This window comes from Antechinus flavipes, chromosome 6 (genome assembly GCF_016432865.1).
Source record: "Antechinus flavipes isolate AdamAnt ecotype Samford, QLD, Australia chromosome 6, AdamAnt_v2, whole genome shotgun sequence".
Lineage (NCBI taxonomy): Eukaryota > Metazoa > Chordata > Mammalia > Dasyuromorphia > Dasyuridae > Antechinus > Antechinus flavipes.
Window position 1 is genome coordinate 194157233 of NC_067403.1, and position 23385 is coordinate 194180617.

A 23385-nucleotide genomic window follows, 5' to 3' on the forward strand; every position below is an offset into this window, starting at 1 on the left:
TGTACAAGTTTCTTCTTCTCTTTGGGGTTCAGTTTCCTTATTTGGGAAATAAAAGAGTTGGATGAAGTCATTGCTAAGTTTTCTTACCACTCAAATATTCTATAATCCCATTTCAAATTCCTAATAATTAATTCTATCTCTGTTTCAGGAAGTAGTAAGTTTTTTCATCACTGGAAATCTTCAAGTGAACAGTAGATGATTATTCATTGTTGGGGATGCCATTGAAAAGAGTTACTACTCAGATAAGGGTTGGACTAGAATAACTGAGATCTTTTTTAACCCCCAAACTGATTTTGGCCCTCACTAACCATCAGAATGTGGAGGTTAGTAATCTCATCTCTCTAAGCCTCAGTTGGTCATGGTAACACACTACTTATCTCACAAGTTCACAGGGAAGAGAATACTTGATAAAATTCAAAGTACTATGAAATAAAAGTTGCTCATCATCTCACCATGCTCATCACCATTGTAAAATCCAATTAGGGTGGGATAAGAGCCCTGGATTTCTGATTTCCCAACTGTGCTATGCTTTGTTCAACTTGTGAGAACTTGAACAAGTCAGTCTTCTTGGCCTCCAATGTCCTGGTTTTTAAAACGTGGAGTTTGGATGAGGCAATTTCTAGACTTCCTTCCAAATCGAAATTCTATGAGTCCTTTCACTATAAAGATACATCTTAAAGCAAATGCTATTACAAGAGATAGAAGGAGAAAGGAAAAAAGCAGAAAAAGATCTTGTTCCCAAGATACTAACCTGAAAGTATTTATTCTACACATGGTTTTCCTGTTGTAAGTTGCACCAAATGAGTATTTTCTTTGGACCGATGTCTCCATCAATCTCTCACAGTCTGGGAGAAGAGACACATGACAGCATTCCTGCTTCTGCCATGGACTTGTCAGGCCCACATGCCACGCAGGCTCTGTTCTGCTTCCCCTCAAAGGCTCCCCCAGCTAGGTTTTGATCAAATTGAGCTGTTGAGCAGTGACTAGTTTCCTTTACTTTCTGTCAGACTTCCTGTTGCTCAAGGGGTAAAGGGGAAAGGGGGCGGGGAGGGCCACTGGACAGCCTCTCGAAAATCCCCACATTTCCTGGCTTCTCTCAGGCCATGCAAGGAACCTGAAACTTGAGAGACTGCTGGCAGCTCATTTCTAGTTAAGTGAAAGAATCCAAACAGCTTTTGACACTTATTTCAGTGGGGGAATAGGGAATAAAAAGGGGAGCCAGGGTCAGAGGGAAAAGGCTAAGAGGAAAGAGAGATTATATAAAGCTTTATGAGAAATTTAATGATAAAATCATGGTTGGAAACACTTGTGGTCAAAGTTACAACCAAATGTTTCCCATTCTCATATTGTTTAAATATCAACCAGCTAGCCTTGCCATATTCACTGATTCCCAAAGTGTATGGGAAGGGTAAATTGGCTAGCCCTATGCAGAGATGGACAGTCACTCCTTCCTAGTTCCCAAACAGTAAAGCTTTAAGTGGTTTTCCTACCACCACCACCACCAAACCACTGTACAGGAAAAAAAAAATGTGCCTGTCCATTTATCTATGTAATCCCTGTATTATCTTCCTTCAACAATTTCATAAGCTAATACCCATCAACAAGGCATTCAAAATACTTCATAATCTATCTCCTACTTTCCATTCTTCTCACACCATCCTCCTCTCTCCTAACTTCTTCAATCTAATGACATCAGCATCTTTGCTGGTCCTCAAACAAATTGTACTCTGTCTGGAATTCTCTCTTTGCTCATCCCTATCTCTTAGCTTTCCTAGTTTCTATCAAGCTCCGGATAAGATCCCATCTTCTACAAGAAATTTTTCCCATGGAACATGGGGAAAAAGAAAGGGAGGAAGGGAGAGAAGGGGGAGGAAGAGGAAAGGAGAAAGGGAGAGAGGCAGGGAAAGAGAGGTGGGGAGTAAGAGGGAGATGGGGAGGGAGAAAGAGGGAAAGGAAGAAGGAAAGAGAGAGAGAGAGAGAGAGAGAGAGAGAATATGGAGACTAAAGCATAGTATTTTCACTTTTGTTTGTTCACTTTTTTGTTCTCACTTTTTTTTCCCTCTTTTGATCTGATTTTTCTTGTACAACACGACAAAGATGGAAATATGTTAAAAGTATTGTACAAATTCAACCTATATCAAATCGATTGCTGTTTTGGGAAAGGGGATAATAAAGGGGGAGGGAAAAAATTTGGAACACAAAGTCTTACAAAAATAAATGTTGAAAACTATCTTTACATGTATTTGGTAAAAAAAATTCTATTGAGAAAAAAAAATCATTTCCATTCACACTTGGTGTCATCCTTCCCTTTCACTGATTACCTCCACTTTACCCAGTGTATGTTTTTTTTTTATGCATGGTTGTTTACATGTCATTTCCCTATTAGATCATGAGCTCCATGTTTCTTGCCTTTCTACTTCTAGTGCTTGGCAGAATGCTACTTAATGGATGCTTGTTGACTAACAATAATAAAACATTTTTAAGAGTTCTACTAGAGTTTGTTCAGGAGAGCCAACTTGATTAGAATAAAATCATGGAAATGGACAGTTCCTTTAGAGTACAAGAATCTCTCTACAATGCCCTTGACAAGCCTGCTTGAACACTTTTAGTAACAAAAAGGTCAGTCCCTAATAAGGCAGCTAGTTTCTCTGACATCTTTGATTGTTAGGAATGTTCTATAAATATTAGCCAAAATTTTCCTTCTTAAAAATTACACTCATTGCTCCTGGGTAACAATCACTCATGTTCCTTTTTTGGGAGGTGTGGGGGGTACAGGGTAGGGGAGTATTGAGGTTAACTGTCCTGCCCAGAATCACACAGTTAAGTATCCTTCTTCTGACTCCAGGACCAGTATTCTATCCACTATACCATCTAACTACCCCTCACTCACAGTTCTATTGCACTCAAAGGGTTATCAAGTACTTTCTTTATACCAATCCTGTAATGTAGAAAGTGTAAATACTGTCATTCCCATTTTTATGTAGATACTAAGTCTCAGACAGGTTAAATGATGCTCCCCAAGGTACTTGCAGAATGGGGATGTAAATACAGCTTTCCCAACTCTTAAGTGTTGGGGATTTCTCTGCCATACTAAGTTGAACAGAATAAATCTTCCTACTTTCACCTGAAGCTCATTCAAGTAGATATTTGAAGAAAGTTATCTTGTCCCTCTTTATACTTGAGCTAATCAATCACTCAGCCTCTAGACTGTGCTTTCATTACAAATATTACATTATACACTTAGCTACCAGGTTTCTCTTAGTGCTCCCACAATGAGCAGAAAAATGAGTATCAAATTAAAATTAAAATTAAAAATGAATAGTAAAATAAAATAAAATAAAACAAAACACAACATAATTAACAAAAAGCCCAATAACCTAGCAACCAAATAAAGGGTAAAATTCTTCCAGAAATCCAAGTTGAAGTATCAATGGATAAGGCAGAAATCTTAATGGAGTAGTGAATTCAATAATAAATCTATTAAAGAAATTAGAGGACAGTATCACAGTTTAAAAAAAAAAAAGCCTCAACATGAAGTGAAACAACTGTAAAATGTGGTCAAAGACATAAAAATAGCTGTGGGAGCAGCAAATAATGATCTACAAAATCAAAAATCATAAGAACAAAAAAATAAAATTGAAGAATCAACTCAGGAAAAATAGAACCTATCAAAAGTAACTAATGAATACCTGAAGGAAAATATCAGATTTAGGAGATAAAGCAAAAAATATAAACACTAGTTTCTGAAAAAGAAAAAAAATGAAATACCTAATAACTCAAGTAAAGAAAATTTTCTACAATAGACTGGATCAGGCAATTCTAATGCAGTGGGAAAGAATCCTAAATCTGGATTCAGAGGACCTGAGTTGAAATTTTAGTTCTGTCCTTTATTCGTGATGTTCATGCCCTGAAAATAGGACTGTATTATTTGAAAACAGAATCAATTAAAAAGCATTTATTGAATACTTACTAGCTGCCAGGCATTGGGCTAAGCCTTGGGTACACAAAAAAGGCAAAAAATCCAAAAAACAACTACAACTCATCAATACACTTATATCCCAAGAAAAACAATATGCTTTGAAGTTAAAATTATTACTTTTAAGCTAAAATTTAATATGTGGAAATGCAAGAATATTATATAATATTATCTAATCATAATACAAATAAATTAGAATATATTATAAAAATCAACACTAAAAGATAAAGAATACTAAAAATCTGTATCTGTCATTTTAAAAGTCTAGATAATGAATGATGGAAATAGATTTGGGAGTGGGGAAAGAGAAAGGAATCAACATTGCCGAAGACAAAACTTCTTTAAACTAAAAAAAAGATTCGTATGCTTTAAAAAAGCATATCAATCAGCAATTAAAAATAAAAATGCTTATGCACAGTGTCCATTATGCACGTTTTTATTATATCCATAAAATGCTATTTTAATAGCTAACTATAGTAAATAGGGGATCTTCAACTCCGAAAGACTATGCTAGTGGGAAAAAAGTTTAGACTGGCAGATATTATGCTCTAAAAGCTCATAGTATCTGCTTTCCATGAACTAGCTAAGTATTAAAAAAAAAAAAAAGCTCAACACCTGTAGGTTGGCCACAGTAAGTTATGAAAAGTAAAAATATCAAGTGACCACAGTCCCATAGAGCTCACTTCCACTTCAGCAATGACTGCTAGGAGTGGCAATAGGACATAATGCAAAGAGAGAGTCTTAGAATCAGGAAGTTCAAATCCTATCTCTAATATTAAAGATGAACTGGGTTGACGCATCTACAACTGTCTTTTAGACTTCTTAATCTATATATTCATAGACATCTTAAATTCAACATGTTCAAAAGTGAAATTATTATTTTTCTCCATGAAACCATCCTCTCCGACCTCCTATTTTTCCTGTTACTAAAAAGGCAACACCTAACAGTACCTTCTATTTGTAGACGAGGTGTTATGCTCCACTTCCCATTATCCCTTTCTGATTCCTGTCTAATTTATTACCAAGGCTTGTTGATTTCAGGTCTGTTCTTCAAATTTTTTTTTTTTTAAATTGTAGCTTTTTATTGACAGAACATAAACACGGGTAATTTTTTTTTACAACACTCCCTTGCACTTACTTCTGTTCCAACTTTTCTCTTCCCTCTCTCCACTCCCTCCCCTAGATGTCTGCTAGATTTTACCCCCTTTTTTCCTTTGATACTAGCTATCACCTAATTGCAACAGCATATTGGTGGGTTTGTCTGCCTCAAGTATCTCTTCACTCCAATTCATTCTCCATTCAAAGCCACCAAAGTGATTTTCCTAAAGCATTCCTTTCCTCAACTAAACCTATTAACTCTAGCATCAAATACAAAATATTCTGTGGGCATTCAAAGCCCTTCATAATTTAGTCTACTCCTACCTTTCCAATCTTCTTACACCTTACTTTTCAACACATGCTCTTTGATTCAGTGACATTAGCCACAAACAAGATACTCCATTTCTAGGGTCTGGATATTTTTGTCGGCTATTCACTATCCCTGGAATGATCTTTTTCCTCAACTGTGACTATGGACATCTTTGGCTTTTTAAAAATCCCAATTAAAATCTCATCCTGTCTGCTTCTATCATGAGATAACATGTTTTGCAAACCTTAAACTGCTTTGTCAATGTTAATTGATACTATGAGGTTAGTTAAAGGTTATTTTTAAAATGTTGGAGCGGCTGTAGAGACATAGGTCTGCTAAATAACAGTTAGTGGTCCAACTACTATGGAAAATGAAGTCTACAAGAAGAGCTCTAAATTGTTCATAACATTTGACCCAGAAATCATTTACTGGTATACTCCAAACATGTTAATGACAAGTTGGAAACCTACCATTCAGTCAATAAGTATTTATTAAGTACTTTTCATGTGGTAGTCATTGAACTGCTAAGTGTTGGAGATACAAATAGAAAGAAAAAAGTCTCTGCCTTCAAGGAGTTTTACATTCTAGAGAGGGAGATTACATGTATGTAATTAGCTATACACAGGATACATACACTTAGCAGCATTATTTGTAATTACCCCCCCAAAAACAAACAAAAAACCCCAAATCAAAAATTTACTTAAGAAAAAAAATGCCTAACAACTGGGAAATGGCTGAACATTTTATGGTTTGTGACTGTGATAGAACATGTGAAAAATTCAGAGAAATAAAGGAAAATTCATGTGAAGAAGAGCAATACACAGTAAAACTCACAAGTAAACAAGAACAATAGAAAAAGACAACATAACTTAGGGCAAAGATAACAAATAATGTTGGTATAGAGGATTAAAGCTAAAATGCACACCTTTTCTGTATCCCAAAAAGATCATAAAAAAGGGGAAAGAGGAGTAGCTAGGTGGCACAGTGTATACAGTACCAGCCCTGAAATTAAGAAGGACCTGAGTTCAAATCTGATCTCAGACACTTAATACTTCCTAGCTATGTGACCCTCGGCAAGTCACTTAACCCCAATTGCCTCAGCCAAAAAAAAAAAAAAAAAAAAAAAAAAAAAAAAGGAAAGAACCCCCACATGGGCAAAAATGTTTGTAGCAGTTCTTTTTGTAACGGCAAGGAACTAGAAACCGAGTGGATGATCATCAGTTGGGGAATGGTATATGAATGTTATGGAATATTGTTATTTAATAAGATGTGATGAGCAGGTTGATTTAGCTCTTCTCAGAAATACGGGGATCCAAGACAATTCCAAAAGACTTGAGATGGAAAAATGCCATCTATAATCCAGAGAGAGGACTATGTTGACTAAATGCAGATCACAACATAATATTTTCACCTTTGTTGTTCTGTTGTTTGTTGACTTTGTTTTTCTTTCTCATTTTTTCTCTTTTTGTAATGATTTTTCTTGAGCAACATGAAAAATGTGAAAATGTGTTTAAAAGAATTACACATGTTTAACTTATACTGGATTATTTACTATCTAGGGGAGGGGAGATATGAGGAGGGAGGGAGAAAAATTTGGAACATAAAGTTTTGCAAAGATGAATTTTGAAAACTATCATCTTTGCATGTATTTTGAAAAATAAAGTTATTATTATAAAAAAATACACACCATTATTTTCTGTTGTTCTGTTAATATTTTTTATTAATAAATCTAGTAAATTATGAAAGATCTAGGTGTCACATGTAGTGATAATCATTCTATGAACTAGTTTTGTTTAATTGTTTTTTCAGCATTTCGTATATCTATGTGTGAAAGAAGTTAAATGGGGGTGGGATGGGGAAGAGAGCTAGACAAATCCTAAGGAAGTATTTATAGTATTCAAATAAGTCAATAAAAACTTTATTTAAAAATAATGAAAATAAGGTATTTTCCCAAGGAAAAAGGGAAGTTAAGATGTTTGTGCAAGATGTTGGGATGAATCAATCATCCTCCAAAAACTTTCCAAAATGGAGGTAAAAATGAGGCAGAGATGAAACAAAAAATCTCACTTCCTTTTATGACAAAAACTTTTTAAAAGCATCAGAGAGAATCTTAGGGGAAAAAAAAGCAAAACGTCATCTTGGATTATTAGGTAGCTCCAGGTCAATTTTATTGCCCTATAATCCCAATTCCAAGATAGGATAGGAATCAAATGAAATTCAGTTTAGTTTTGTAGAAAAAAAGAACATTGGAAAGGACTCTACCACAGAACCTTAGAATGGGAGGGGGCTTAGAAATCATCCATTCTAGTTTTGTTCTTTTACAAAGGAGGGAACTGAATGAAGCTCAGGGAGGGGAAGCTCTTTTCCAAAATCATATAATTTCAATTAAAATATTTAAACTTATATCTAGTTAGTTACATGCTAACTTAAACACTATTTTAAATACATGAGAAGATCAATGTCAATACTCTGTGTAGCAAGGTTGAACACATATCTTTCCGCACTATAGTTGATTTATCTTTTTGGAAGAGAACAGCAGTCAAAAAGATTCATTACTTGGTAAGTCAACCCCTAGGCCAGTCTTTGAATCAGACAGTCTATTTTTGATGGAACTAATTTGAAAAGGACCTTAATAACACCAACAAACAAACACCCAAATCCCATTTTCCCTTATAACTTTGAAATTCCCAGGGATTTTGGATTTGTACAGTATCTTGAGAGGATTATTAGTAAGACTATTTAGACTAGTTATTGCAATGAAGCAGTAATAGTATTGTTATTGTTGTTTATATCAAGATAAACAGGTTTTACTAGCAATAATACTACTAATAAAAATAGATTATTATCTGTATTTATATGAGATCCTCATTCTTTACCTGACTAGTGAGGAGGAAGATAAAGATGCTTACATTGCCCAAAAGCAAAGATCCTACTCAGTGAGTTACTAATCTGAATCACTGTTTATCAAGTTCTGGAGTCTTGGAATTCCTAGGAATGCTAGATACTTGAAACTATGTTTTTCCTTTCCTGTGAATGAATGAACTAATGAATAAAAAATTATTTGTTAAGTATTTACTATGTGCTGAATAATATGATCTAACCTAAGGATACAAACAGAAGAAAAGAGACATTCTTTCCTCACTAGGAGCTCAATTCCAATTAGAGAAGACAATATTAAATAATTGAATTCCAGATAATGGGGCAAGTCTCAAGTGTTTGATTAATGCAAAAAAAAATTGGATTTAAGTGAGGCAGAGGTGCACAAAGTCATCAACCTTACTCTCTCTTCCAGAGTTATCACAGTCCAGAGGCAGGACAGAGTCAAGATGACTGGTGATGACTCAAAATGCAGTGGATGATCATGTCTAACCAAGCTCTAAGCACTCCATAGCATCTCCTTCACCTGCCTTCATGGCCATTGGAACAAATTGTTCTCATCCACCCATTCTACTAGGAGAAGTCTTCACATGCTTCACTAGTAGACACCCCCCTAACTCACTGTAGGGTTTGAGACAACTTGGTTACCCTCAACCTATTTTAGCCTATTTAATGAAATGATTTAGCAGGGTGTAGCTGCTGTGAAGCTACAATGTCTAACAGTGACAGGTGAGAGAGGTGGATCAAGTGGACATCAAAGGTAAAAAGTAATCCTGTGATGGGCTCAGCAACCCAGAGATAATGTCTTCCCCAAACACACATTATACCCCATTCTTAGGGTAAAGTCCAGATGGAAGTTCCACAGATCTTTAGGGTACACAGATCTGATAACACTGTCCAAGGGTCTATAGGGAACAGTATCAGGTAGCTGGTAAAGCCCCGAGGTTCTATTCACTCCATTAAAATAGTACTCCCCCAAGTTACCAATGATCAGGAAGACAATTAGGATGTAATGCAATGGCATATGTGAAGCCTTGCTAGTTTTCTATCTCAACGGAAGGCTTGTAGATAGCTGGTAACTCCAACCTTTATGCAAAAGGTATGAAGAGTATGTCCCTATTCTTGCCCACTGCTTCATCAGGGCTAGTTGGGCCAGCCTGGGAAAGGGGTAAAGGGAAGCTTCTGCTGGCAGCTCTTCCCATCAATGATCCTACTGAGCTTTTCCTCCACTCTGATTCCCCACACTTCCTCTTTACTGACTTCAGTGACTAACTCTTACAGCCAATTTCCTCTTATCATTCACTTATATTTGGTTTCTTTTCAGGATAATGAAGGGATTGGAAAAGATCAAAGAATCACAGATTTAGAGACAGAAGGGACATGAGATATCATCTATTTTTTTAAATAACTTTTTATTGATAGAACCCATGCCAGGGTAATTTTTTTACAGCATTATCCCTTGCACTCACTTCTGTTCTGATTTTTCCCCTCCCTCCCTCTACCCCCTCCCCCAGATGGCAAGCAGTCCTTTACATGTTAAATAGGTTACAGTATATCCTAGATACAATGTATGCGTGCAGAACCAAACAGTTCTCTTGTTGCACAGGGAGAATTGAATTCAGAAGGTATAAATAACCCGGGAAGAAAAACAAAAATGCAAGCAGTTTATATTCATTTCCCAGTGTTCTTTCTTTGGGTGTAGCTGCTTCTGTCCATCTTTGATCAATTAAAGCTCTCTTTATCGAAGAAATCCACTTCCATCAGAATACATCCTCAAACAGTATTGTTGTTGAGATATATAATGATCTCCTGGTTCTGCTCATTTCACTCAGCATCAGTTCATCTAAGTCTCGCCAGTCCTCTCTGTATTCATCCTGCTGGTCATTCCTTACAGAACAATAATATTCCATAACATTCGTATACCACAATTTACTCAACCATTCTTCAATTGATGGGCATCCATTCATTTTCCAGTTTCTAGCCACTACAAACAGGGCTGCTACAAACATTTTGGCACATGCAGGTCCCTTTCCCTTCTTTAGAATCTCTTTGTGGTATAAGCCCAATGGAAACACTGCTGGATCAAAGAGTATGCACAGTTTGATAACTTTTTGAGCATAGTTCCAAATTGCTCTCCAGAATGGCTGGATGTTTTCACAATTCCACCAACAATGTATCAGTGTCCCTGTTTTCCCACGTCCCCTCCAACATTCCACATTATCTTTCCCTGAAACTCTAGCCAATCTGACAGGTGTGTAGTGGTAATAAGATATCATCTAGATCAACCCATGAATTTTTCAGTTCAGAAGTCAGTGACTTGCCCAATCATATTTGTTATTAATAATAATTAATGGCAAGTAATTAACATCTATAGAGTCCTTTAAGATCTGCAAACATTCTACAAATATTATCTCATTTTATCCTCACCTACTTAGGGGATAGATATACTATTATCATTTCCATTTTACTGTCTGTAACTAAGACAAACCAAAATTAAATGACTTAACCAAGGTTTACTTGGTAATAAATGGATAGTTATAAGTGAAAAGTAATAAGCTAATAAGTATCTGAGGATAAATTTGAATTCAGGTTTTCTGACTCTTAGCCCAGCTCTCTATTCACTGTGCCACCTAGTGGCCTGTACATAAATAGGTATATAGAACCTGTTCATAGTTATATACAAGACACATTGAGTGTAGGTAGAAAGTAACCTTAGAAAATAAGCCATTAGTTGCTGAGGGAAGGGAAGGGGATGGTTGAGAATATCCTCCTGTAGAAGGTATTAGATCTAAGAAGATTCTGAGACAGAGATGAAGAGAAAAAACAACATTCTAGAACGTAGGATATCCAGTGCAAAGGAACAGAGATGGGAAACATCTCACATCTGACATATTGGAGAAGATGTGGAAAAATTAGGACACTAATACATTGTTGATGGAACCATGAACTAATCCAACCATTTTGGAAAGCAATCTGGAAATATGCCAAACAGTTTAAAGCTGTATATTGACTCAGCAATACCAGTAGACTCAGTAGGTCTATTTCCCAAGATGAACAGGGAAAAAGGAAAAGAACCTATATGTTCTAAAATATTTGTAAAAGCTCTCTTTATGGTGGCAAAGAACTAGAAACTGAGGGGATGCCCATCAATTGGGGAATGAAGGAATAAGTTGTTGTATATGATAATGACAAGCAGGTTGATTTTAAGAAAACATGGAAACACATTAAATAATGAACAGAACCAAGAGAACACTGTATACAGTAACAGCAAAATCATTAGAAGAGTAAATGTGAATGACTAGATTATTCAGAGTTATGTGAATATTCAAATAAACTACAAAGGGCCTATGAAGGAAGATGTTACACAACTCCAGAGAAAGAACATATATGTGGAACTATGTATTGTATAATTTCACACACATGTGTGCACTATGTGTGTGTGTATGTTTGAAATGCCACCCTTCTCATTTAATGTGGGGTTGGGAGGGAAACAGGGAAATGGTTTAGAACTCAATGTAATCCCCTCAAAAAATCCAAATTAAAAAATGAAAGAAAAAAAATCACTGGTTTGTAGTACTTGAGGCAAGAAAAACTATTAGGAGGCTATTGCTATAGTCTAAGAGAAGTAATATAGGTGTACACTTGGGTGGTGGCTGTGAATCCAGAGAAAGGGAACGAGAAGAGAATTGTTAGAGTATCAAAAATAGATTTGGCAATTGATGGCTATGTGAAGGGAACTTGAGGAATCAATAACACTGATTTTGGTAACTGGAAATATGATGGTACCTTCAATGATAAGGAAGTTGAGAAGAGAGATAAGTTTGAGGGAGAAAGGTAATGAGTTCTTGTTTTGGATATGTTGACTTTGAGACGTCTATAGAAAAATCAAATGATCCAATAGATAGCAGGTGTTCCAGGACTAGGGCTTGGGACAGAGACTAGCCCTGGATGATATTGATCTAAGAATTATTTACACCAAATTAGCAAATTAATACCCATGGGAGTTGATTTAATCACCAATTGAGAGAAAAGAGAAGGGGGCCAAGGGCAGCGCTTTGAGAGATGCCATGAGTTATTGGGCTGACATGAATGAATATACAGCAAAGAAAACGGAAAAGAAATGGTCTGACCAGTAAGTGTTAAGTGTCTGAAGTCACATTTGCACTCAGGTCTTTCTGACTCCAGTGCTCCATCTTCTGTGCCATCTAGCTGCCTCAGCATTGATAGGTTTGAAGAGAGCAATTTCAACTGAGTGAAGAACTTCGGGCCTTTGCCGTCTGCCCTTCTACTGATTTCTGGGCTTTTCCACAGACCCTGAAACTAAACTGGTTTTTGTTATTCTCTCCCTTAGTTAAAATATGAACTTCTCAAGAACAGGGACTGAGTCATTTTCTTTCCTACTTGTAGTCTTGTATTTAACAAGGCACATGGGAGATATTTAATAAAGGTTCCTTCAATTACTCATTGAAAGGGCAGTTATGTGATGCAGTGGATTAAACAGTGGTTCTGGAGCAAGGAGGACCAGAGTTCAAATACATCCTCAAATACTTGACACTAGCTATATGACCCTGGGCAAATCACTTAACCCCAACTGCCTCACCCACTCAAACAAAAAAATTATTCATGGAAGTCAAATTGCAAGGAGTCTGAGATGGGAACAAGAAAAAAGAAAGAGGAAAACTAATTATTAAGAGCTTTTTCAAGAAGTTTGGTTGTGAGAGAGAAGAGAGACAGGATGAGAGTTTGCAAGAATTTTCAAAGGGAAAAATTTTTTAAGGATGAAGAAACAAGCTAAAAGGAAGGAGAGCTGATAGGAAGAGATTCAAGAATTCAAGGGGAGAAGAAAGTGGGGAAAGAAGGAAAGAGAGAGAGAAATATACACACACACAGAGGGAAGGAGGGAAGGAAGGAGGGGGGAGGGAGAGAGAAACAGAGAGAGAGACAGAGAGACAGAGACAGAGACAGAGACGGGGAGGGAAGAGAGAGAGATGCATGAAGAAGCATTCTCCACTGTCTAGTGTACACAGTCCCTTCTTGCTCTGTGACATTCTGTGTTCTAAAGTCTCTTCCAACTGTAATAATATTTTAAGTTCTACCATTCCTACTAACTATAATATTCAACATCTATATGTTCTAAGATTCATGCTAGTTGTCACTTTCATATTTTATGTTTCTAACCCCTCAGAGATTCAGCTTACTTCCCAGAGGAAGATACTTCTAGCCTCTCTCCCATCAGTTGTAAGGGCAGCTGGGAAAGGAGAGGGGAAAAAAGGGAGACAAATGGGAATGGTGGTGATAGAAGTCTTGAAGAGACTTCTCAATTTTTTTTTCAATGGACATATTTTGGGAGAGAAGATGGAATATTTAAATATCTCACATATATTATACAGAATACTAAAGTCAAGTCAGAAAGACTTGATTTCAAATTGAGCCTCAGTAGTTTGTGTGACTGGACAAATCACTTTACTACTGCAGCCTCAGTTTTCTTATCTGCAAAATGGGAATGTTCCAATGCTAGCTAAAGGTAAAGAACCATGGCTTTTCTAAAATGCATCAATAATAACTCATAAGCCCACCTTAAATTGGTGGCTTTTACATTTCTAAGCACTTTCCCTGAAGATGGACTGGTAAAGTGCTTTTGGAATACTTTATTATACTGAAGGACAAAGATGGTAACACCGAAGAATAGGAGAAAGGCCAATGGATTTGAAGTCTCTGAACTTGGAATGGAATCTCAGCTTTGATACTTAGTATTTGTGTGAGCACATAGGCAAATCATTTTCCCTCTTTGGGCTTCCATTCCCAGGATGTAAGATGAGAGAGTTAAACAGTATGATTGAAATCCTTATGCTTACAGAACAGGTCACTCTGAGAGGCACAGTCCCTTTCACTAAAGGGCTGACCTGCAGTGAAATGCTATGATGGAAGATGCCCTGGATCTGGATTAGGAGACAATCTTCCTTTAGACTAACCATTCACCTTGCAGAAGTTCATTCTTTTAGCAAGAATACTGTAGCAATGTTATATTTCTACAAATGATAGACCACCAAAATCTCAGAACTAAAGTGTCAAACAATTTAAAAGTTAGTAGGAAAATAAAATACAGGTCTTAGGGGGGCTGTACAATGGAAAAACCAGAATCTTAGATCATTTCAAGTGAAAATTCTATGTAAAAGGTGAGAAGGGACTTACCCAGCAAATTAATTTCAGCAAACTTGAACTAAGGTGAAGCATTAATCAGTAATCTTGATTCTAAAAGGAAAAGAGAGGGGGAAAAAATGGCATTTACTTTGGGGTAAAAAGAGACCCTCTCCCCAAGTTTCATTTGGTATCAAACCCATTTCAAGGGTAGGAAGAGAAAAACCAGATTCCATGCAGTCCCGGAGAATGAGAAGGTAAAGAATCCAGCTCCAAATCTGGCATGGCTCTTTAGCATGGAGAAAGGTATTTCCTTGGCACTTCTAGCCACCTGCACTTGCAAAATGCTATGAAGAATGTGAGAATTCTGGCCCCTAGAGTTCATTACTTACTCCAAAGTTCAATAAAGCTCACAGAACAAAGTCAGGAAATGGAAAGCATTGACATACCATTGTCACCATTCCATCTTTTTTTTTTTTTTTTTAATAGTATTTAAGTTTTCCAAACACATGCAAAGAGAGTATTCAATATTCATCTTTGCAAAATCTTGTGTTTAAATTTTTTCTTTTTCCTTCTCTCCCTCTTTATCCTCTTCCCAAGACAGCAAGCAATCCTATATAGATTAAATATGTGCAATTCTTCTAAACATATTTCCATATTCATTATGCTGCACACAAAAAAATCAGATTAAAGAGGAAAAAGACATGAGAAAGAAAGAAAAAAAAGAAGTAAATAACAACAATAACAAAAAGTGGAAAATACTCCATAGTTCTGGCTCTGGAAGATTCCATCTTTCAAAAAATATGTTTTTTGGGGGTAGCGATAGGGATTAAATGATTTATCCAGGATCATGTAGCTAGTAAGTGTCTGAGGCCAGGTTTGAACTCAGGTCCTCCTAATTCCAGGGCTCTATCCACTGCAGCTACCCCCCTACTATCCTATCCTTAAAGCAGGGGGTTTTAACTTTTTTGTGTTGTGGAGCCCTTTCATAGTCTGGTGAAGCCCTTGGACCCCTTCTCAGAATAATCCTTTAAAATTTTTATGATAGAAGCCATGAGATTATAAATTTAAGTTAAAATAGAATTACCAAATTAAGACAACTCTGAGGTACCACTACATACCTGGCTAAGATGACAGAAAAAGATAATGAGGAATGCTGGAGGAAATGTGGGAAAACTGGGACACTAATACATTGTTGGTGGAGTTGTGAACTGATCCAACTATTCTGGAGAGCAATTTGGAACTATGTCCAAAGGATTATCCAACTGTGCATACCTTAGATCCAGCAGTGCCTCTATTGGGCCTATATCTCAAAGAGATCTTAAAGGAAGGAAAAAGACCTCTGTGTGCAAAAATGTTTGTAGCAGCCGCTTTTGTATGGCAATAAATTGGAAACTGAGTGGATGTCCATCAGCTGGGAAATGGCTAAATAAGTTATGGAATATTATTGTTCTATAAGAAACGACCAGCAGGATGATTTCAGAAAGTCCTGGAGAGATGAATTGATACTAAATAAAGTGAGTAGAATCAAGAAAACACTGTACACAGTAATAGCAAGATTATATGATGACAAATATGGCTCTTTTCAACTCCAAGGTGATTCAGACCAGTTCCAATGGTCTTGTGATGAAAAGCATCATCTGCACCCAGACAGAAGACTATGGGAACTAAGTGCGGATCACAACATAGTAGTTTCATTTCTTTTATTGTTGTTTGCTTGCATTTTGTTTTCTTTCTCATTTTTCCCTTATTGATTTGATTTTTCTGATGCAAATATGTATAGGTGAATAATATGTATAGAAGAATTGCACATGTTTAGCATGTATTGGATTATCTGCTGGCTATGGGAGGAGATGGTTTGAAAGGAGGGGAAAAAATTGGAACACAGGGTTTTGTAAGGGTGAATATTGAAAACTAACTGTGCATATGTTTTGAAAATAAAAAAAAAAACTTTAATAAAAAAAGAGTTGCCAAAGTAAATTGTTCAGAGTACATAGATTCCAGTTTAGAACGCTTGACTTAAAGCATTTACCAGATTTATCAATGATGAACCTAAGAGAATTCCTCAGTCAACAGGGGAATATGCCAGTTTGGGGAGAAAAGTAATCAAATAATCTGACTTTGTATTAAAATTTGATCCAGTGTTACTAGTCCCATTTTATAGGAAAGAAACAGCATGCTTGGGGTACAGAGCCAGCAAATAAATCTTGACTCTAGTGGTGGCTAGGAGTTACAGTTCTGGCTAGAAGTCAGAAAGAGCCAAGTTCAAATCAACCTCACATACTTTAACATCACTGAACCTATCTTTCTAGTAGATAGTGACTCACAAATGCTTGTTGATTTCCAAAGCCTTATTGGAAAATAATGGATTGATAGATTATGGGCAGAAAGAAGAGGAAGTGTAGAGATCCATACAAATATTACACCTTCCCCCAAATGTAGCATATGATGAACATCTTAAATATTTCTGCCTTAAAGTCATGTGCTTGAATTGTCTAACATCAATTTTATTCTTTGTTGTTGTTTTTAGTTTAACCTTAAAAAATAGAAAAATCTCTTTTCCCTCCCTCTTACTTTGTCCTCACATTGAAATAAGAAAAAGAAGATTTTTTTTTTTAACAGCTATGCAGTCAAGTAAAGCAAATTCTCAAATTGACCACATTCAAAAATATGTCTCACTCTGCACTCTAAGTCCATCTGTCAGGAGGTAAGTAGCATGTTTCATTGTGAGTGATTGGTAAAAGGGGTTGATCCCAGTTTTTTTAAGTCTTTGTGATGTTATTATATAGCTTTTTCTCTAGGTTCTCTTGGTTACTCATGTGACTCTTCCCCACTTTCTCTGAAACTATTCCCTCCATCATTTCTTACATCACAATAGTATTTTATTATATTCATAAATGATAATCATAAATGATAAATTCATAAATAAGCCCTTCTCCAAACAATAGGAACTCCCTTAGTTTCTAGTTCTTTGCCACCCTAAGAATAGAGCATTCACTTTTTACAATGGCAAGTTACTGAAATGACTAGTTACTGAATTTACAAGTTACTGAAATGATTTCAGTGACATGGACAGCAAGTCAAGAAGAAGCCACTTAGCAGCAAGGCAATTTCATTTCCCACTGTCATAGTTTCATCTTATAAGAAATCAATGGAAAGGCTCCTCTATATAATTTAGTCCTCTCTGGGGAAGAGGGTAACATTGTCTTTCCCCCCAAGCCTCTTGACATAATATTAGCTTTAAATTAAAAGATACAATGTCACCAACATCAAATCTCACAATTGAAAGTATAAATGTTTAACAGGCTGACAGGACAATAATAATGATAATTATATTATTTATATGGCAATATATTATTTTATCTAAGCTCCAAAGTAACCTTATTAAGTACTATTATCTATTATCCCTTATAATCCCCATTTTACAGATAGGAAACTAAGATGAGAGATTAACCAGTTTATCCAGGTTGATACCGACAGGTAAAGCTTAAAGTTTCAAATCCAAGTCTTCCTGACTTCAAATCTACCCGTTATGTCATTGGAGCTTAAAGACTCATGGAACATAGCCTAAATTCCTTGGGGGGTGAGGGGTGAGGACTGGTTTATTTATCCTAGCAACTCCATTTCTTAGCATAGTTATTTACTGACAGCAAACAGTTAAGATTCTTTGAATGATTATGTATATAAGTGGACAATGTTCACTCCTGATCACAAAAGCATTTTACAGATTCCAAAGGTCACCTGGATTCTGTAGATCCATGGAGATTATATATATATATATATATTCATATTTCAAAGTTTTATCTTAGTTTTTTCTATTACTCTGCTTGATGCTTTCAAACTAAACTCAAGCACATTTTTATGAGTTTTAGCTCTTGGTTTTAAAATTCAACACTTACCTACCACTCTCTACTTGCTGGGTAATTCTATCCATTTAAGCACACTCTCAAATGTGAAAAGCATGCTCCTCTGAGGATATTCTATGTTTGTTTTCAAAGCAGAACCTGTCTTTGGTACTAAACTTTACAGGAGCCAGAGGGAATTTGTTTTCAGGATGAAAACTGCTACAAATTCCACACAAATGCAGAAAACTTGTAAGAATTAAGGCTTTGGGTGTTAACACAAGGAAGCATCTTTCAAATTCCTGTCTAGCCATTTAGTACAAATACATAACATTAAATCCATATTTACATGCCCGAGAAATGCAGAGCTGAGTTTTTTTTTTTTTTTAATTTATAATTCCTTTGGACCTCATCATGGAGACTCAAAAGTGATGTGAGCAGGAGAGGATCAAGTCAAAATTTCACACATGCATTCATACTTTCATGCTTAAATCTCTCATTTCCATGGCATGGAGGTGACCTTGAGATCTGGAAGGTTATACTAGCAAAATGTAACTCTCTCTTCATCCCAAGCCATGGTCCACTCATCTATCAAAATAATTTTCCTGAAGCATACCACTGATCACAGCTACCCCCTGCTCTATTAATACCAGTACTTCCCTATTATCTCAGGATCATACCTAACATCCTTTGCATTTAAAGTGCTTTACAGCCTGGCTCCTTCCTACTTTTCCAATCTTTTAAATTTACATTCCCCCAAGTGCTCTATAATCTAGCTACATGGCCTCTTTGATCCTCAGACACAATCTCCTGGCTCCAAGTCAATACACTAGAATGCTTTCCCTCCTTCCCTCTGACATTTTATTTTCCTGGCTTCCTTCCTGAGTCAGCTTAAATCCCAACTTGTTCAAGAGGCCTTTCCTTGTTTTACCCAGCAGTTATTATCTTTCCCTTTGAGTTTGTTATGCCACAGTTTTCTTTAACTGTCCTGACTCAGTTTCCCTGTCTCAGTTACCTTAACTGTTCTGTCTCTGACCCAGTAAAACTCAGGATTATTCGCTCTTGGGTTATAAATTAGCAAGATAAAAGAGTAGCTCTCCTGACTCTTTTATGGATTTACAATATTCCTTTAGAATATTCCAAGACCAACCCATGATATCTTTACTTCTTTGTCTCTGGAATTTTTAGGTTTTATGGCTTCCCCTCCCTGATAAAAAACTTTCCCTCCCTTTCTCTTCTTTGTCTCCAAAAAGGTATTTAAGAAGTTGTTGTTCCTCCATTCATTGCTGGAGAATGGCATCTGGCAGCTGTATGCTGGACGCTGGATTCTTTGGGTCCTCCAGCCCTGGGACCAATATGGATTCCTTGGTCCCAGTATACTTATCTCTGTCTGACTGGATAATCTGAGACGAGAGTCCTGTCCAGTCAATCTTACTCTCCCATTAATAAAAATATTAAAAAAATTAATATTTCTATTATCTCGGTGGAACCTCCAAATTGTAATGCCGGAGAAACTGAGGCAGGAGAGAGATTAGAGAGTTTTTAATATTTTTATTAATGGGAGAGTAAGATTGACTGGACAGGACTCTCGTCTCAGATTATCCAGTCAGACAGAGATAAGTATACTGGGACCAAGGAATCCATATTGGTCCCAGGGCTGGAGGACCCAAAGAATCCAGCGTCCAGCATACAGCTGCCAGATGCCATTCTCCAGCAATGAATGGAGGAACAACAACTTCTTAAATACCTTTTTGGAGACAAAGAAGAGAAAGGGAGGGAAAGTTTTTTATCAGGGAGGGGAAGCCATAAAACCTAAAAATTCCAGAGACAAAGAAGTAAAGATATCATGGGTTGGTCTTGGAATATTCTAAAGGAATATTGTAAATCCATAAAAGAGTCAGGAGAGCTACTCTTTTATCTTGCTAATTTATAACCCAAGAGCGAATAATCCTGAGTTTTACTGGGTCAGAGACAGAACAGTTAAGGTAACTGAGACAGGGAAACTGAGTCAGGACAGTTAAAGAAAACTGTGGCATAACAAGTTTACCTTCCATTTTCTCTGCATATATGTTGTATGTAACTAATTATTTACATCTTTTCTGACCCGTTTGAATGTGAGCTTCTTGAAAGCAGAATGTCTTTCTTCTTTGTTGTATTTGTATTTCTAGTGCTTAGCATATACTAAGTGGTTAATAAATGCTCTATCTCTCATTTATCTATCCATCTATCATCTATCTTATTTCTCATCCATCCATGTAACTATCCCTCTATCTTATATATCTCTCATCTATCGATGTAGATAATTGTTATAATAAATGATTGTTAGATCGAATTTACTTCAGTGACACTACTTCCTTCTGACTTTTTTTCTATTCGTGCAATTGCTTTTTTTTTTTTTTTTTTTAATATTCTTTTGTTGATTCCTCATCCTTATACTTCTCTAAGCATGGGTGTCATATGATCTAAGGTTGAGTCTTCTCATCTTGAATGAATATTATTGGATCTATCACCTTATCTCTCTCCTCTACCAATCCATCTTCCATACAACTGCCAAAATTATAGTCTGTGATTGGAATAATGTGATCATCACTTCCCTGCATAAAAACTGCAATAGCCTCCTATAAAATAAAATATACTGCATTCCAAAGCAGTAGTCCATTCCTCATCTGCCTATCTCTAATATTAAGAAAAGTTTTCTTTGTACCAAATTTAAACCTGTCTCTTCCAGCCAAAATGGACTCTCTGTTACCAAAACTCAGTACTTCATCTTATATTTCTATGTATTTGCAGAAGCTGTCCCTCATATCTATGATGCCATATCTTTTGCCAATGCTTACTTCCATAAAGTGCTTCCCCTATTTTCATGCTAGTCTTAATACAATCATTCTGCTCAAAGTATTTGGTATTTGTATTTACTCACCTATATACATGCTATTTTCAATACCAGTAGAATATAAGCTCCTTGAAGGCAGGGGAGCACTAAATTTTTTCTTTGTATCCCCAGTTCCTGACACACAGTAAGAATTTAATAGTAGCTTCTTAAATTGAATAGAATGCTAGAGCAGAAAGTGACACCAAAGATCATCTAGGACAGGGATTCTTAACTTTTTCGTGTGTCATGGACTTAGTCTAGCAAAGCCAATGAACCCCTTTTCGAAATTTTTTTTTTATTACAAGAAAAAAATCAATTAAACTCTAATAAAATTACCAAAATATTTTTTTAAGCTGAGATCATATGATTTAATCCAATCCTTTCTTGGTGAGGAATTATACCAGATAAGGAAAGGGTCCAAAGACACATGATTTTATATAAATATCTTTTGCTGCCTAAAATCTCTTTACATTTTGGGTTTTTAATATGATTACTGTACTTGATAATTGGATTAGATGAATACTTTTAAAGTGCTTAACCCACTGCTTGAAATATAGTGGGTTCTATATAAATGCTTATTCTCTTCGTTTCCGTCTTCTCAAATTTTTGTTGTGGTTTCAATTCCTTCATTCCCTACATTTCTATCTTTTGTTCAGTCATTATTCAGTCACATCCAACTCTTCATGACCTCATTTGGGGTTTTCTAGGAAAAGATACAGGAGAGGTTTGCCATTTCTTTCTTCAGCTCATTTTACAAATGAGGAAACTGAGGCAAATAGGGTTCAGTGACTTGCTCGGGATCACATAACTAGTAAGTATCTGAGGCTGGATATGATTCAAGATGAATCTTCTTGATGCTAAGTCAGGTACTCCATGCACTATGGCACCACCTAGCTGTCACTTTTTCATTCAGTTGTCTTCTTGTACATAAAGATCTCAGATTGAAAGGGATTTATAAAATCTAGGCCAAATACCTCATTTAAATAAGATAAGGAAATGAGGTCCAGAATGCTTAAGTGATTTATTTGCCCAAGGTCACATTGGTTTTAAATAGCATAGGATTAGGCTCTTAAGGAATTCAAAGAACTCCTTATCACATGAATTTCTATGGAGTAAACATGAAAAAATTCTCATAAAATATAAGGGAGGAATTATCATCTGGGGACAATGAAGGGATAGAGGATGGCTAAACTTTTAATGTGGTGTTTTACTTCTGCCTCCAAAAACACACCATACCATCCACATGTGGAACCATCAACTGATGGTTATATCCACAGCAAATGGAGTTTTGAATGCTGTGGATAAATTCACTTATTTTGATGTACTTTCTTTTTTCTTTCTCAATAACATTTTATTTTTCCAAATACATATAAACATATTTTCAACATTCATTTTTGTAAAACTTTTTTAAGTCAAATTTTTCTCCCTTCTTTACCTCTATCCTCCCCCAAACAGGAAGTAATTTGATCTAGGTTAAATATGTGTTATCCTTTTAAATATATTTCTATATTTGTCATTTTGTGCAAGAAAAATTTACCAAAAGGTGAAAAAACACAAGGTAAAAAAATAAAAAGAGAAAATACTATGCTTTGATCCCACATTCAGTCTCCATAGTTTTCTCTCTGGATGTGATTGTCATTTTCCATCCCAGGTCTATTGGAATTGCCTTAAATCACCTCATTGTTTAAAAGAGTCAAGTCCATCATAGCTGATCATCTTGTTATTGTGTACAATGTTCTCCTGGTTCTACTCACTGCGCTCAGTATCAGTTCATATAGACATTCCCAGGCTTTTCTGAAATCAGCTTGCAATATTCCATCACCCTGGTATACTTTCCAGGGATGTCCACGCTGATAATGAAATTGACACACACATTGCCAGAGCTAGGTCCACGTTTGGAAAACTCCAAAGGAAAGTGGGGGAGTATTTGACTAACAAACTGGAGGTCTACCCGAGACGTTGTGTTGACCTCATTGTTGTTTGTCTGTGAAATGGGCCAATATACCAGCACCTTGCCAGGAAACTGAATGTCTTCCATTTGAACTGATTTAGGAAGAGTCTGAAGATCACCTGGCAGGATAAGATACCAGACGCTGAGGTCCTTTCTCAAGTTAAACTGCCAAGTGTCCCAGCTCTACTGCACAGAGCTGGTGCTGTCACATTGTTTGAATGCCCAATGTATGCTTGCCAAAAAGACAATTTTTATGGAGAACTCAACACAAGGCAAGCGCTCACAAGGTGGGCAGAAGAAGTGATCCAAGTACACTCTCAA

At 36.2% G+C, this 23385-nt stretch overlaps 1 protein-coding gene across 3 annotated transcripts in view; it reads right to left on the bottom strand.

The window, feature by feature from the left end:
• SH3BP2 (SH3 domain binding protein 2) overlaps positions 1-23385 on the bottom strand; it is a 109909-nt gene that overhangs the window by 37056 nt on the left and 49468 nt on the right. The window contains exon 2 of one of the 3 annotated variants that reach the window (XM_051966511.1): positions 14454-14513. Coding sequence is in view for 1 of the 3 variants with exons in the window: in XM_051966510.1 (XP_051822470.1) it covers positions 752-831 (80 nt within the window). In the remaining 2 variants the exon portion in view is untranslated. Of the gene's footprint in view, positions 1-751; positions 879-14453; positions 15036-23385 lie in introns of those variants that run through there. The other 2 variants (XM_051966512.1, XM_051966510.1) reach the window with 2 other exon arrangements.